This window comes from Hyposmocoma kahamanoa, unplaced genomic scaffold (genome assembly GCF_003589595.1).
Source record: "Hyposmocoma kahamanoa isolate Upper Pololo Valley unplaced genomic scaffold, ASM358959v1 62, whole genome shotgun sequence".
In the NCBI taxonomy this organism is placed as follows: Eukaryota; Metazoa; Arthropoda; class Insecta; order Lepidoptera; family Cosmopterigidae; genus Hyposmocoma; species Hyposmocoma kahamanoa.
In genome coordinates, this window is record NW_020653850.1 from 9,035,600 (window position 1) to 9,052,115 (window position 16,516).

Below are 16,516 nucleotides of genomic sequence, written 5' to 3' on the forward strand. Positions count from 1 at the left end.
TATATCCCAATCCTGTGTCGTGGCTACGTTGCAGAGGTATCACGGAATGGGGAATTTAGCTGGCCGACCCCGCAGCGGTCGCCCAACTGTTTTGACAGCTGCCCAAAAGCGCTATATTAGATTGCTGGCAGCCCGTGATCCAACAATCAACGCCACTAAAATAAAAGCAGAAGTCAGGGCCGCCTCTGGGCTTGAAGTTAACACGCAGACCGTTCGCAATTGCTTGCACCAGGCTGGATTACGAGCACGGAGGTCTTGGCGAGCTCCGCTCAATTCCCGGCAACGTCAACAACGAAGATTGCAGTGGGCTAGACTTCGGCAAAATGAAGAAGGTGAGGACGAAAACATTTGGCAAAACTGTCTCTTCGTTGACTAATCCCGAACAGAGCACTCATCCAGATAACCGACGTGTCCGTGTCTGGAGAAGACCAGGCGACCGTGAAAGACAAAGAACTGCCACTGGAACAGTTCAGCAAGACGGAAAATCGGTGTCCTTTTGGGGTGGCATTATGATTGGAGCTAGAACGCTTTTGATCCCGTATCGGGGCTTCATGACAGCAGACATGTACAAAGCAGTTGCTATTGATGATATCGTCAGACCATTCCGAGTAAACCATGGGCACCAATTTGTACTGGTCGATGATAATGCGCCTGCACATCGAGCTCAACGAGTCAATGCTGCTCTTCAAGAATACGATATCACACGATTAGACTGGCCTGCCGGCTCGCCCGACTTAAACCCAATAGAGCACGCGTGGGATGCTCTTAAACGAGCAGTATGGAACCGTGAGCCACGTCCCCAGACAGTTCCAGAGCTCAGGGAAGCCGCTATTGAAGAATGGGATAGGTTACCCCAGGAAATGCTGGATAACTTGATCCTCAGCATGCCCAGGAGGATCTTCGCATGTATTCGAGCCAGGGGAGGAGTTATTTTATATTGAATTCACACCTTTTTATAATAAATTGTTGTTTAAGTTTAATCAAACAGTCTTTTTCTTTCTATGAAATTTCTATCACTATTGCATTATGATTAATGGCTCAATTTTTTAAAATAAATAATAAAAAATAATTTTATATTTTAATTTTAAACAGGGTATTCCTATTTAAAGAAAGCATACAACATAGATTTTTTCTTGATAAAGTTAAATTTAAAGAATTATAGGAGCTTATGCTATTGATCGCAAACTTTTTTTGATGTGTGTAGGCTCTCTATCATGTGTTCAGGAACCACATGTTACGACTAACATTGCGGCATTGATCAGAGCTATTCAGTAATTATAAGTAAAATAATAGAAAAAAACTTATTTCTCACGCATGTCACGCAACCGTAGTTTTTTTTAATTCATGGACAAACTAGAGTCGGCCCCAACTTTCATATCGTTCGATATCAAGTAACGTGTGAGATTTGTCAAAATTGTTTGCTATGGACCATTGACTTACAAATAAATGGACGACGGGTCTAATACAAAAACCACGAAAAAATTGTCCCAAGTCAACCTATTCGAAATTCAAATTGTAATGTCATCGCAGTATCGCGCTGTCAGTAGAACAAATGAAGACTAAAGCGGAGTTTGGCGCTCTGTATACGATTTTAGCGCCTTACAAGTGCGGACACTTTTTAGCGCGGACCCTACGTCCATATAATTGTAAGTCAATGCTATGGACATTTCATTTTGAATAAAACTTCATCTCGACTGGTATCAGAATCGAATCGAATTGCTTTGTTTTTCAGAGATGTTCGAAATTCAAATGTAATATAAAATCGAATTTGATGTTATTAAGAAGCAATAATAACATTTTACAGATAAGAAATTTGTTCTAACAAAACAGTTTATCTTTATGCTGGTCGTAATTTGCGATTTTTGGACACATCTATGATTTATGATATTATGTGTGTAAATAAATAATATAGCAATTAAACCTTCGCCTCCAGCACGAGCTTAAAGCTTCAGTCCTCCTGCAATAACCCATTTTGCGCCTTAGTTACACAATGTACTATTTCCATTTGTTCAGACCGTCTAGCAGCCGTGTCAGCTATAAGTCTTCTTAACCGTTACTGTATGGCACTGCCCCATGACCAGTTCACTGTGATTACACCTTTATGGGTGGAGGAAAAAGTCAGGGATAACACAGGAGAACAATTTCGTGTTGTGAAGATTTTTATGCCTATCGCGTGCCCTATTAAGGATGTCATTGAGGTATGTATTGAGTGCCATAAACAGAAATCGAAAGAATTAATGTTGCATGTGTCTAAAGTGCAAATAGGATATTGTGCTTAATTTCACATCGCGCTGAGAGGTCTAGAACCGTTAGGGTGTTACCACATTACCGATCAATGGTCAATGGATGCCATTGATCTGTGGTTTACTTTTTCGCCTCCGTAATAAAAGCAGGAGTAACAAAGTCGCAATATATTTTAAAGTTACAAGGGAGAGTTCACTTTATTGAATTATTAAATTGACAGTCGATCGACCGCTACCGTCGATCCAAAATCGATCGAATTATTGTTTCATAGATCGGTGTTCGTCGATCGACAATTCTTACACAACTACCGATCGACGTCGATCGATGACGTCGTTCGACTATCAGTCGATTGGTATGGTAACACTTACATCTGTCAGTCGCGGTATCGGGCGATATTTCATTAAAATGCAAAGCTCGCTGATGAGTAACAGTTACACTGGTAATAGAGAAAGTACTTACTGCAATTTTAACAAAATCAGAAGTCATAATTGTACAGGGTGGAAATTTGTAATGCCACTTGGAAGTAAAGTACGTTAAATACTGGAGATAGAAATTTTTACTTAAAGGAAACATTCCTTTATTTTTAAAAAGAAATAATACTGCATTTAAAGATTTTCGATGATTGCTAGACACACGCGGGAATCGAACCTGCTAAAATCTTTAAAAAAATGCACCCTGTACTTTTATTAAATCAATCGATAGGGTCAATTATGAGGATGAAATCTCTCTTACAAACCATGATATTTGGAGTTATAAATTCAATGGGTCAAGTTAAAGCACTTTTCTTTTACTTTTTTTTAGAGCGAAATCGAATAATTATGCAGCAAGATGGCGCTCCAGCCCATAACAGCAGAGTCACTACTGCCTACATTAGTAACCATTTTAATACCTAGATTGGTACAAACGGCACAATCAGATGACCTGCGAGATCACCAGATCTCACCCCCTTAAGATTTTTTTTTGTGGAGATATGTTAAAAATCAAATTTACCTTAAATCCTATGCAAGTGTAAACGAGTTGAAGGCTGGGGTTCAGAATACGATTTGTAATACAATTCATCACAACACGTTATTAAAAGTTACTCAAAATGAATTCGTTAAAAGATTAAATTTGTGTATCTAAGAAAATGGAGCTCATTTCGAGCAACTAATTAGTTAGATTACCATTTTTTCGTTTTATTGAAATACGTTAAGATTTCATGTTTTTTTTTTTTCATTTAATTAACCAATTTTGTGAGAGAGATTTTATTCTTATAATTAACCCTATCGATCGATGCAATAAAAGTGCAGGGTGCATTTTTTTTCGGATTCGATTCCCGCGTGTTGCTAAAAAATTTTCGAAAATCTATGAATGCAGTTTTATTTCCTTAAAAAAATAAAGGAATGTTTCCTTTAAGTAAAAATTTCTATCTCCCGTATTTAGAGTACTTTCCCCCCAGGTGGCATTACAAATTTCCACCCGGTATATTGAGTCCCTGTTCATTGCTGGCCTCCCACAATCTATAATAGAAGTCATTTTTCGGATATCGGCTTTTTATTAAAAAAAAAAACATGTAGCAGAAGTATATGCATTTACACGTGTGGATTTTTTTTTGTGAAATTGATTTGAACGATTTGAATTTAAATTTTTTTTTGTTTTGTGAAATTGGTTTTTTTAGTTAATGAATAATATGCCTCAATAATGATGATATAAACATCTCTTCCAAATACGGCGCAATTATCGAGAAAGACAATGAAACCGAAAATTAAAAAATAGTACGTTATTCTGTATAAGATACACTTTCGAATTATGTTTGCCACTTTATTTTCACTTTTTCCGGATAAAATTTATGCAAATTTCATTTCACAGACATTAGCTTTTTCACAACAAAAAGCTAATGTCTGAAAAATGGCCTCTATAATCTCTGAGCGTCTCTGGGTGGTCTTTCGGCATTTTATCAATTCTAAAATTGGCGTAAACACGTTTTGGTATCTAAAACACGACTTGGAATAGTAATAGTAAACTTCAGTACTCCGTTCCATGGCATTACTTGTATCGCGGTATTACGGATAGGTTATTATAGTAAGTGTATGGACCTCAAACTTGTCTGTATAAATTAAGTTAATTACGTATTTATTTACTCTGTTTAATGCATGAACCATTGTTTAATCTCCGTTAATTTTCAGGGCAAACCGATGACAAATTTGAAATCAGCGAAACGCTCAGCAGCTTTAAATGCCTGCATCCAGTTGCACCACGTAGGAGAATTGGATCCCATAACGTTATTGCCTCGGCATTATGGGTTCGTATTATTGTGTCAATAAAACATTTTTAAGATATTGTTCACAATGGTAAATCAATATTTCTGATTAAACCACCCAATATAACCCTTGCACTCTGAGAACTTATAAGAAGGCTGACACGCAAAATATAAAAAACCTGTAGGTGTATTTAAAAAGCTTTTTTTATAATATCAAGTGACGGAACGAACCGGTCGTGCGCCTGATGGTAAGCTACACGTCTGTCCATAACAGTTGCAGTGCCACTCAGAGCTTTAAAACGTAAAGTTCTGAAGGGCATTGCCAATGCGCCAGTCACCCTGAGACATAAGTTGACAAGTTTCATGTGCCTGTAATTTCACCAGCACACTTACCCTTCAAAACCGGAACGTTGTAATACTCACATTACTGCTTGGCGGCAGAAATAAGCAAGGTGGCAGTACTTCCCTGGGCAAAGTCTTTCACAAGGTACTGCTACTGAAGCTGGTTTTACGGGCTGTTTATGCGCTTACATGTCATGCCTTTCTATAGACGATAAATTATTATCCTTATAGCGTATTTACAGTGTCGATTGCCGCCTTTGGCTGACTAGTTCGCCTTGCCAAAGCAGTCCTCTTTCGGCAAGTCGAAGTAGTTTTTCTCTCTCTCCGATTACACGAAGTTGACTGTCGCCTCTTTGGGCAAACCAATCCGACTAAGGCAGTGCAGTAGACGCTCTGTTTACACCGTGTCAAAGTCACCAAGTCATTATAATTACAAGTTTACAGCCCTTAGCACGCGCATTGTGGTGAGACGCGGCCACCGACACTTTGAAACTTGTTTGATGATTGCACCTATATATTCGATTCTGTTGGCTTCAGCAGCGAACTAGGGTCGTCAAACACTGAGTGTTTACATAGACTAGTGAAGGCGACCTGTCGACTTAGTGTAAATGCGCCATAACCCGTCGTCCGGAAATAATTTTTAAGTACGTATTAACATTGTCATATTTCACAGAGAGGTAGACTTTGAACAACCCGACGTACGGGCCTGTTTTCCGAATTGGCCCTGGGATGAAGATGAAGATGAGGGTTTGAAGGATATACGGAAAACTGGCACCAAAAAGAGAGTTCGCAAACACGTTAAAGTTGTTAGTATTATTTTTTTCAAAACCATTACTATAGCATTTACACGTGATATTGCAAAAAAAACTGAAAGACATTTCCCCAGGCCCAATACTGAGGGATTTTTTAAGTTTCCTGATGTTCTCGAAGAGCTACCAGCAAAGAAGCAAAATCACATAATTAAATTTGTAAAATAGTTCAGGTGGCAGAGCAGTAGCCGCGTTGAGGCAACAGTCGCTGGTTCGAGTCCAGTCGGGTCGAAGGAATTTTTCTTTGTGTTGGTTCGATCTTTTGCATCATTCTTCTTCTTATCGTATCGATAATAATTAAACATTTGTATCAATAATAATTAACGTATTTTTCTTCATTTTTTTACAGTTTCCATCTTATTTGCAAGGCCCTAAAAATATTGATTCAAAAACCACATTTTACCTCCATATAATAAAAATGGAAATAATGTTTGCGGAACCATCAGATTCCCGAGAGAAAGCGCTGTACAATTTCTTAAAAATGCACGAAGGTTTTGGGCTTTTGACACCCAACGCTTTGCCAAAATTATGCGATTTTCCGCTATTTTTGACCGTGGGCGAAGTAAAAACCTCTTTGGAAGTGAATTATGCCGTTTTACCTATGAATTCGAGCATCTTTAATTTGATCAAACGGTGAGAAACATTACGGTTATGGTTCAACGAAACACCCATATTTAAAGCACGATAAGTTGCTTAAGTATTTGCGGAACCTTGAAGAAACTATATTTTTCTATTGGCAAGACCGATAAAGTATATCTAGGAAATGCTTTTATTGTCTAATGGTAACTTGTCATATTTAAATATACAATTATTATTATATGTATACAGATTATGAAGACCTGTTTACTCGGTCGTGCTTCACCGCGAGTAAACTTGCACAACCCAAGTACATGTTTGTATTGTGTGCTGTACAGACTCATAAATCATTTCGTATGTGAATGGAGAATCGAAATCTTAAGCGAATTTTATTATTTGTTATTTTATTTTCTAAAGTTCTTTATTAATTAATCCTAAGTACGATCAGCTGAACTATAATCAGACTTAGTACATAATTTCTAATATTGAAATTTGATATTTTACTAATCGTGTTTTTTGTATGAACAAACTTACCATTGCCGTCTATGAGTGTATCTTCATGTGTGAATCATGATCAATGATGTGAAAATCCGCATTGTTTGAAACACTGTTTTGCAGATTCCATTACTTCATATTCGACGAAGTGTTGGATGTGGCGAAGAAATTCACTGTATTCGATGGCACAGCTAACGCAATGTACGTTGTGCCTGTCAAATCAGACGATGACGGCTTCGACGTCGATTGGGAATGTTTGCAAACATCTTATTCAATACCACTACTCACGGAGCCTACTTTTGACGTGAGTTAATTTTTTGATAAAGATAATTCAATCTATATTATACACGTACCTCTGTGCTGGGCTCTAAGAAGGTTTAGTCCATATTACATTGAGCACAGGTTTCTTCTAACATCTGCTAGGTAGTCTCTTAAGAAGTTTTAACATATATTCTGCTGAGCATGTAACATATTTTAATCTATATTCTGCTAGGCATCTGAGAAGTGTTGATCTATAATCCGCTGGGCATCTAAAGAAGTTTGAATCTATATTCCGCTAGGCATCTCAGAAGTTTTAATTTATATTCTGCTGGGCATCTAAAGAAGTTTGCATCTATGTTCTGCTGGGCATCTAAGAACTTTTAATCTATTTTCTTCTGGGCATCTAAGAAATTTTGATGTATATTCTACTAGGCATCTAAGAAGATTTAATCTACGTTCTGTTGGGGATCTAAGAAGTTTTTATGTCGTCTGCTGAGCTTCTTAGAGTCGTAATCTATATTCTCCTAGGCATCTAACAAGTTTTATTCTATATATTGTTGGAGAAGGGTGGACGTCTACGTTCTTCTGAACACGGGTCTCTTTAAGCAAGTTTAGTTCATATTCTGTTAGGCACGGGACTGTTACAAACAGGTTTAATCCACATTCTGCTGGAAACGAGTCTTCTCTTGATTTTGTTGAGGATTTCACGTCTTCAAAGATTTATTTATATAAACCTTTTCCAACATTCAACTTTCGTTGTGTTGCCTTTTGTATTCAACCTTCGATGTTAAATATAAAAATAATTAGTACACACTAGTCTGTCTTGTAATTAAGTAATGTTTAGAACGGCGTAACATTCACAATTCCAACATTTTTGTCAAAATTTTACCTTCTTTGACAATATGTCGATAAAACTGTCGACAACAACTACAATGACTATTTAAAATTTTATGAAAACTGGCATCCCTGCAAATGTCATTTTACTCCATCTTCAAAAAAAGACAGACTATTCAAGTTTTTCTAAGACCGCACGGCCTTGATGGATTGAAACCAGGACTTCCTGGGCTGTTATCGCTTCTACTGTAGGCTGTGAAATCGATAGCAAGATTTTGTAGTAGTATGTGTACACATACTACTACAAAATCTTGCAATCGATATATCTTATCTTAATATAAATCTATCTTAATATAAGACTAATGAAAGTCCAGATTCCAGTAAGAATACACAAAATGTTTATTGAAATTCACAAGTACAATAAAAAAGATTCTTCACGAAATACGGACAGTATTGTAAAGCCGGAAAACGTACATTCGCCGTCTGACAATATTTTCGACTGCTCGGCGCAAAGGTTGGCCGTAGGAGCGATTGCTCGGCGATGTACAACGCGACGCACTGGTCTGGATTTGCGTGTCGCACCTTAGGTCTGTCTGTCGTATTTTATTTGTATAAATGTGGTATTTTACTTTTGTGTAGGACGGCCTCAGTAGTATAATTATTATATTACTATATTTTTAAAATTGATTATTTTCTTTGCAGGAAAGGCGAAAACTAAAAGTCTCCCCGGAAGCATATATGTATCACGTTGTCAGCCCGTGGTACCGTGGTACTATCTGCCCACCCAGGTACGTATTTTAATTTATGTAATTAAATCAATGACACTATATTTATTACAATAATCTCCCTTTGCGTTGCGGTTGCTCCGATGTTTCGGTTTTTACAAAAATAGTCCTCAAACATATGATACGTAAAAACCAACGTTTACTGCTATGCAAAAATATTAAGAAATAAGTTACTGAACTAGTTTATTTCACAATTCTGGCTATATTCCTTGAAATTTTAATTACCCGAGAAAATTATAAATTATTACTACAAAAATACATAATTACTGTCCAACATCACCTATACAGGGTGGCTGGGACAGTGACGTCAAGAAAAAAGAAATTAGGTCAAATTAGGTAAGTAAATTAGGGGTATCACCCCCATGTATGTTCCGCGATTTTTCTTAGTTTCCGAGTTATGATTTTTTTAAATTTTTGAACAACAACAAAATGACGGCTTAGGATCGTCATGTTGTTCGGTAGGTTAGCTTCTCGTTTGTGGACCGAGTTAATAAGTCCATGACGAGAGAAAAGTCGCCGGGACATGATGGGCTCAGTATCGAGCACTTCCAGCATGCTGGAGCACACCTACCCCGGGTTCTCAAAATGCTTTTTAATTTGTGCATTACCCATTGCTACCTTCCTGACAGTCTAATGAAGACGATTGTTGTGCCAATTACAAAAAATAGAACGGGGGATGCCTCTGATGGGTCCAATTACAAACCAATATCGTCGGCAACATTAGCGGCTAAAGTGCTGGATGGACTGTTGGACGGTGTGTTATCAGAGCACGTAAAAACCCACTATGCCCAGTTTGGTTTTTGAGCCCAATCTGTCAACTGAAAATGCCATTCTTCGCTTTAAACATACCGTCCAGTACTATACCAAAGCGAAAACGCCTGTTTCTGGACCTATCTAGGGCATTCGATATGGTCTTTTATGATATCCTGTCGGACAAGATGGAAAAGTGCACAAGTAAGGGTGAGATGATTAATTTGTTACTCTTCTGGTATGCGAATCAGACCAACCAAATGAGATCGGCACGTGCGCTCTCAGACGTGTACAAATTGGAGTGTGGAGTGAGACAGGGTGGGCTTAGCCATCACGAAATTCGTCACTGAGATTCACACGACCGCGTTTGAATTCTGCAAACCAGCTATAAATAGTCGTCTTACTTCATCGCCAAAAGCAGTTTGAAGCCGAGTGAAGCTCCGCTGAACTGTCAAATTACACTTAAAGTCGTAGAAAATCATTGTACGAAAATTTTTACGAGTTAAATCCATTGTGATGTAGACAACCAATTTCTAAAATAACACCACAATGTAAAAACAAATGACAGTCATATGAAACAAATTGTATTTTACAGCCAAAGAGTTCCAGTTTCAAATGTTGTATTTATTTTTAAAATTTTGTTTATGTAAGTGGCCAGGTCCGGAAACTTATAGTGCGCCCTATGTAGTACATAGCTTATTTAAGTTATATCAGTACTAATGTAAATTGGGGATATTTTTGTAATATGATGAATGTAAATCAATGTCAGCATAAGCCTATTAAATTTCTCCGGTGATTAAAATTTCACGGTATATATAATATAATAATAATAATATACTCTTATATAAATTAGAGTTCGTCCAAAAAGTACTGCCACCTTGATTATTTCTGCCGCCAAGCAGTAATGTGAGCATTACTGCGTTCCGGTTTTGAAGGGTAAGGGTGCTGGTGAAATTACAGTCACAGGAGACTTGTCAACTTATGTCTCAGGATGACAGGCGCAGTGGCAGTGTCTCTCAGATCTTTGCGATTAAAGCTAAAAAGTCATTCATCCCCTAGTTTGCCACCCTTAGAGGTGAAATATTTTCTTCAAATTGAAATGGGACCACATCTGAGCAACTCACAACTGGAACCTCCTCCTTTTTTTGAAGTCGGTTAAAAAATATAATAACATTAATGTTTATTTATACATATATCATGGTTGGTGAGTTCAATTAAACTATGTCTAATAGAATAATTCATTCGCAGATATATAGTCTCGAGAGTATTAGAATACAAGACTCCGAATTCAGAGTTCGATTCAGAATCGGACATGAGTGGTACATACTCCGAATACTATTCCGCCAAATACAACTTGGAGGTCGTGGGGGACAAAAATCAGCCTTTATTGGAGGTACATAGTTTATTTTGACATTTACTATTAATTAATACCAACACTAACAAATTGTCTTTGTTGTCCTATTGCGCCAACACATATATTTATTAATAAAATCATTCGTTCAATATCGTGTGTATCTTCTGGTACAGTCTTGGCATAGTATAATAAGACAAGTATGGTAAGTTCATACAAACGTAGCAGCGCGGCTTGTATTTGTGCGTCAGATGCACACATTCGCATAATCTCGCGATGCACTCGTGACACAGGTCGTCCCAACGCGCCTTTCACTGTTATGCGAATATGTGCAAGCCGCACTTTTACTTTGTACGGAGTTACCACATTTCTTTTATTTTACTAAGGTCCTTGTTTGCATATTTATATTTGTTAGTAAATATAAGTTTATTTAGATATATTTATATATGTAATATAGGAATACATTTTTGTTGTTTATTATTGATAATTATATGAGTATAATATTGATTTTTATTTATGTAATAAAATTTTACCTGTGGCATACCACATGTCTCGCTCTGTTTACTTTTTATCTGTCTCAAAGGTTGTGTGGAAGAGATCGATCTTAGCGATAAGGCCTTGCCTATATTCGTTCTAAGTTGTTATGTACCGTTTTTGTTCTTACGTGTGAGCAATGTACATGTACGTGTACATTTTGTACGTCTATCTATCAATGTAAAAGAGTGTTGTATTAGTAATTTTATATACTCCATTTCATTTTGAACTAATATAATAAAGATTAAATACAAATAAACATAAAGAAGTATTAGGCAGCATCACATACTTTGCTCTGATCCCAAAATAAGTAACTAAACCGCTACTGTTATCGAAATGAGAAACAACGACGGTACCACAAACATCCAAACAATACTGAAAAGTCAGTTTCTACATTACCGCCGGTGATCGAACAGAGATCTCATAGATGCCGAGACCATGAAAACCGGTGTGCAAGCCACTCGACCACAGAGATCGTCAAATATGATTGTCAAATGTATAAAAGAACGTTATTATTCGAAAACGATAACAGAATACTTATGAAATCGCTTCTCAAGAGCGAACCATGAAACGAATTTGCTTCTGTGTACAATAGCATTAGAAATTAGAACACAGCGTGTTTCGTAAACGTTGCCTATTGACGTACGCATCAAACTACAACTCTTGTCATTTTCTCAGGTCCGGAACATAACGACACGAATGAACTGTCTCCTACCACGAGCTGCCACACTAAACGCATTTACAGAGAAACAGAAACGACAAATTGCACTCGCCGAAGAGGACGACAAGATAAAAGCTTTCCCGGAAATCTTCATTCCGGAATTTTGTGTCAAATATGACTTCCCCGGAGTATTGTGGTACAAGGCAATGATTCTGCCGTGTATTATACACAGGTACCGAACATTTTTTACACATATCCATGTTACGGTGTATATTTTCAATTTCTAATGAAGCATCTTACTATAAAGGCCGAGCTTCTAAATAAAAATGGTCTCGATGACTCTATCGTAAGCATATAGCTTTTATTCTGAAGAAAAATATCTTAATAACAGTTGTTGTAGTCGTAGTTGCTAGTAGCAACGAGACAGTAAGTTTCACAGTTCGATACTTGTTTACTGTGCAAATTATTGCAAGAGCGTTTGCGCACTGCGTCCGATTCGTATGGGGTCTACTCTCGATCTCCGTCCGACATCCGTCCGAAACAATTACTGCCAAATAAGCAATACTTGACCAAATGAAAAGACGCATGATGCGAATGAAGCTTCATACTGGATACTTGTCTTTTAATTTTGTCGAATATTACTTATATGACAGTAATTGTTTCGGACGGATGTCGGACGGAGATTGAGAGTAGACCCCAGTTCCGAATCCGAAAAATGACGGACTGAAATGTCACAGGGATCATTTTATCTCTAGGTGTACAAGCGATATTCGTAGTTTCTCGGATTCGAATCTGACTTAGTGTACAAGCGAAGTGCTTCCGAGTTAATTTGTATTATTATTGATGAATAAATCTTTATGTGACGTACATTAAGAAGAATTTCTGTCGTCTCAACTTGGCTACCGCTCTTACCGAATGACCTATAAGATCGAGCCTACAGTTCTTACGAATTTTCCTAAGTGCTTGTTGCGGATCTTTGCATTGGGTTTTTAAACACAAATAACCGTGTTTTGTTACTTGCGAAAATAGGACCCGAATCTATTTCCAGTTTGCCGCTGTACTAAGTACTACTACTACTAAGTAGACTCGATATTGTAATCTTTCGCGATGTGGAACAAGGCTTTCTTTTAACGTAATATTATCTATTCCAGAGTAACAATGCTGTTGGTGGCTCACGAACTTCGTGCAGAAATAGCACGAAGCACCAAAATAGGTCAACCAGTTCTGTTAGCAGGTAATTTATGCAGACGAATTAGTTTGTTTTGAAAGTTGACAAATTAAACATGACTCTTCGCCATTCAGCGGGATTTAAAATTATGAGGTATTGATTTATTAGCTGATACTTCTACAATTACAAGTTGAAGCGAACGGCTATTGAGTGGAATCCCCCGCATTCAAACTTGTTCGCTGCAAGCTATGACTTTTGCCTTCATAAAAGCGAGATTCAATAGACATAATAATAAGTGTGCGTGTTCCATCGTCGACTTCATCGTCACTTTCTGTCAAGTGAAAAAAGAAAGAAAAAAACCCAGATACTTTTACTATTTTTTACCTTTGAAATCACGAAACATAGTCGATAAATTAGGAATTTAATGTCGGAATATAACCGTAAGAGACAAATTTACTAAGAAGTCTATGAATCGCATTAACTATTTACTGTTCGATTATGGTTTCTTTGTTTACAAATGTCACGGCAGTTGACTAATCAAACTGGGTGAGGTCGTAGAGGTGGTGGCGTAGGTATCGTTTGAATCCGTTCAGTTTAATCAGTCATCTGATGTAATGGTCGCTTGCAGGGTTGCCATGTGAAAATAAAAAGTGAACGGTCAATGTTTTATAAACGTGCGCGCATTTACAAGACAAGCTTTCTGTTATGCCGGGTTCACGTGTCTTTCACTTGCGATTTCCCTTGCTTGCGTCGGCTGGGTATACGGCGTAAAAATCTGTCTTCCGCTTTGGTTTAATTGTATGCGTGGACGCTGCTGCTCTGTGATTGGCCAGTGGTGCTGTTCTCAGCAAACGTTCCTTGTTACTGGTATGGAAATATCAAGCTTGTTAGATATCAAACTTACGCAACGCCAAGAAATCCAACTCAAAGCAAGCGGCCGGCGCAAGCGACCGACTCGTAAACAGTCCTTCCTACCTGCGCGTACGCGACAGATCTTTGCGTACGCGCGAAGCGAGTCACGCAAGCAAGCGAAAAACGCAAGTGAAAGACTCGTGAACCCCGGCATTAGAATTACTAGGAAAGTGAAGAACCAAGTACGGTCGCTACCTGTGAACTGGCCGCATGACATTTTAAATGCGTAAACTTGTAAACGTGTTAAATCAACTGACGTTATTATTTCTCTGCCGACTGAAAAAATTGATAAAGAAATAGTGAATAGGCCAATTATTTATCAAAATGATTTCTGACTAAATTGGTGACAAGAGGGAAACACTCTTTTATTTTCACATGGCAACCCTGCAAGCGACCATTACATCAGATGACTGATTAAACTGAACGGATTCAAACGATACCTACGCCACCACCTCTACGACCTCACCCAGTTTGATTGATTATTGACGTGACATTTGTAAACAAAGAAACCATAATCGAACAGTATATAGTTAATGCGATTCATAGACTTCTTAGTAAATTTGTTTTTCCAATAAAACAACACGTAGTAACAAAAGCACAGACATAATAACTACATCGACGCCGCATGTGCACTTACTTCGCGGGCCCAATATAAGCTATAAATGCTTAGTTGCCGCTGCTACGCTTCAGATCGCGCGGCCGTTATCGCGAAAAATGCCTAATTGTGTCATTAGAAACTGCTAAACCACCATAGGTATGAATAAACAGGGACATTTCCTTTCACAGTGAAGTAATTTTGTGATTAGAATATATGTATAATTTATTTTAAATTCAATTTCGAGCTAAGCTCGAACCGATTCCGCGTTAATAAATGCGGTGATTCTCTAAATAAACCTCTCCAACACTAATTAAATAAACCTCTCCAATACTTCCTTTGCCATGCATATACATTAAGGATAGTTGTGTATTTGTCAACACTCATCCTCAATATTTTAAAACACGCGGTGAAGTTCAAAGGCAAACTAGAGCTAAAATTATGAATGTTTTATACCAACCTTCTTTCCATAAAGTAATTTATAATAATAACTGCTTCAACATGTTTTCATTATATCAAATGAAATTAAATGGTTACAAGGACATACTTTTAAATTTAAATTGACGAAATGGTTATTGAGATGTTGCTTCTATAGTTATAAAGGATACTTAGAATTTACAATGCAATTAACTGTACAGACTAAACGTAAAATCCTATTCATATTTGCACATCTGCTTTTTTTTTTTTTATTGTGACTCGGCAAAATGACTGCACCGCGCCTGATGGAAAGTGCGAATACAGTCCAAAGATGAGAGTAACGGATGGAAAACACAAATATCTTCACTCCGTCACTATCATTTTGCCGGTCTGGCCAAATGCTTGCAGGTTGAATACACTGTACCTTATTTTACTTAAGACCTACATAATTACTGTATTCTGGGAAATAAACGTATTCTATTCTATAATATTTGTAGCGTTTTTTTTGTACAGGACATGAGTGGCTTCCAATTGAAGTAGACTACTCCAGCACCGTGAAATCTATGCTGCAGCAAATCGAGCCCCAAAATCTTAACAACGCAGTCGACAGGTGATTATAAGTTCGCTTACTTTAATAGTAAAAAATACCGTATATGATAAATTGTTTTGTAAACTATGTATTTACTTCAAAATCTGTTTAGCCCATTCGAGTGACAGTAACAGATATATCAATCTTTGTATATGTGTTATAATCATAGATCGGAAAAAGGTATTCTAAATCTATAGATACATGTATAGATATAGCTACAAGAAGTGACGTAGAGTTGTTAAAACTACCAAATTTTAATTCATTACTTTTTTCGGATTCTGGATTTCCGGAAATGGCTTTACGGTCTCGTAGGACAAAGCTACTCACCTAGTAGTTTTGTCCTACGATGTTCGACGACGATGTTGTAAGTCAAAGTTGGATTTTAAAGTTATTCATGTCCAAAAATGCAGTATATTATAGACTCTTCATTACCGTACACCTGCTTGGCGGAAGAAATAATTAAGCTGTCAGTACTTCTCTGGACGAACTCTCACAAGAAGCTCTACTGGTACTAAAATGATGATAATGACGGAAGATGCTAATAATCTGATGCAGCTGATGATGCTAATGTATACTACTAATGGTACTGCTAATACAGATGGTGCTAATGATTCTGATGGCGCGGGTGGTGCTTATGATGCTGATTCTGATGGTGCTGACGATGCTGATGATGATTATGTTAAAGGTGCTGATGATGCTGGTAGTGCTGATGAGTCTGATGGTGCGGATGATGCAGATGATACTGATTATTCAGATGGTACTGATTATTCTGATATTGCTGATGATGACTTATGGTCAGACATGACTTCGAAATTGTCATCAGCACCATCTGCAGCATCAGCACCATCAGAATCATCACCACCAGTAGCATCATGAGCACCACAAGCATCATTAGCACTTTTAGCATAATCATCATCAGCATCACCAGCATCATTAGCACTTTTAGCATAATCA

The 16,516-nt window shown here is 37.5% G+C and overlaps 1 protein-coding gene across 1 annotated transcript in view; it reads left to right on the forward strand.

Annotated features, from left to right (window-relative positions):
* LOC113229756 (endoribonuclease Dicer) overlaps positions 1–16,516 on the forward strand; it is a 79,795-nt gene that overhangs the window by 37,693 nt on the left and 25,586 nt on the right. The window contains exons 14-23 of the mRNA XM_026463437.1: positions 2,014–2,198; positions 4,410–4,525; positions 5,499–5,631; positions 5,984–6,267; positions 6,829–7,009; positions 8,503–8,588; positions 10,584–10,728; positions 11,899–12,113; positions 13,033–13,115; positions 15,487–15,583. Of these exons, the coding sequence (XP_026319222.1) occupies positions 2,014–2,198; positions 4,410–4,525; positions 5,499–5,631; positions 5,984–6,267; positions 6,829–7,009; positions 8,503–8,588; positions 10,584–10,728; positions 11,899–12,113; positions 13,033–13,115; positions 15,487–15,583 (1,525 nt within the window). The remainder of the gene's footprint in view (positions 1–2,013; positions 2,199–4,409; positions 4,526–5,498; positions 5,632–5,983; positions 6,268–6,828; positions 7,010–8,502; positions 8,589–10,583; positions 10,729–11,898; positions 12,114–13,032; positions 13,116–15,486; positions 15,584–16,516) is intronic.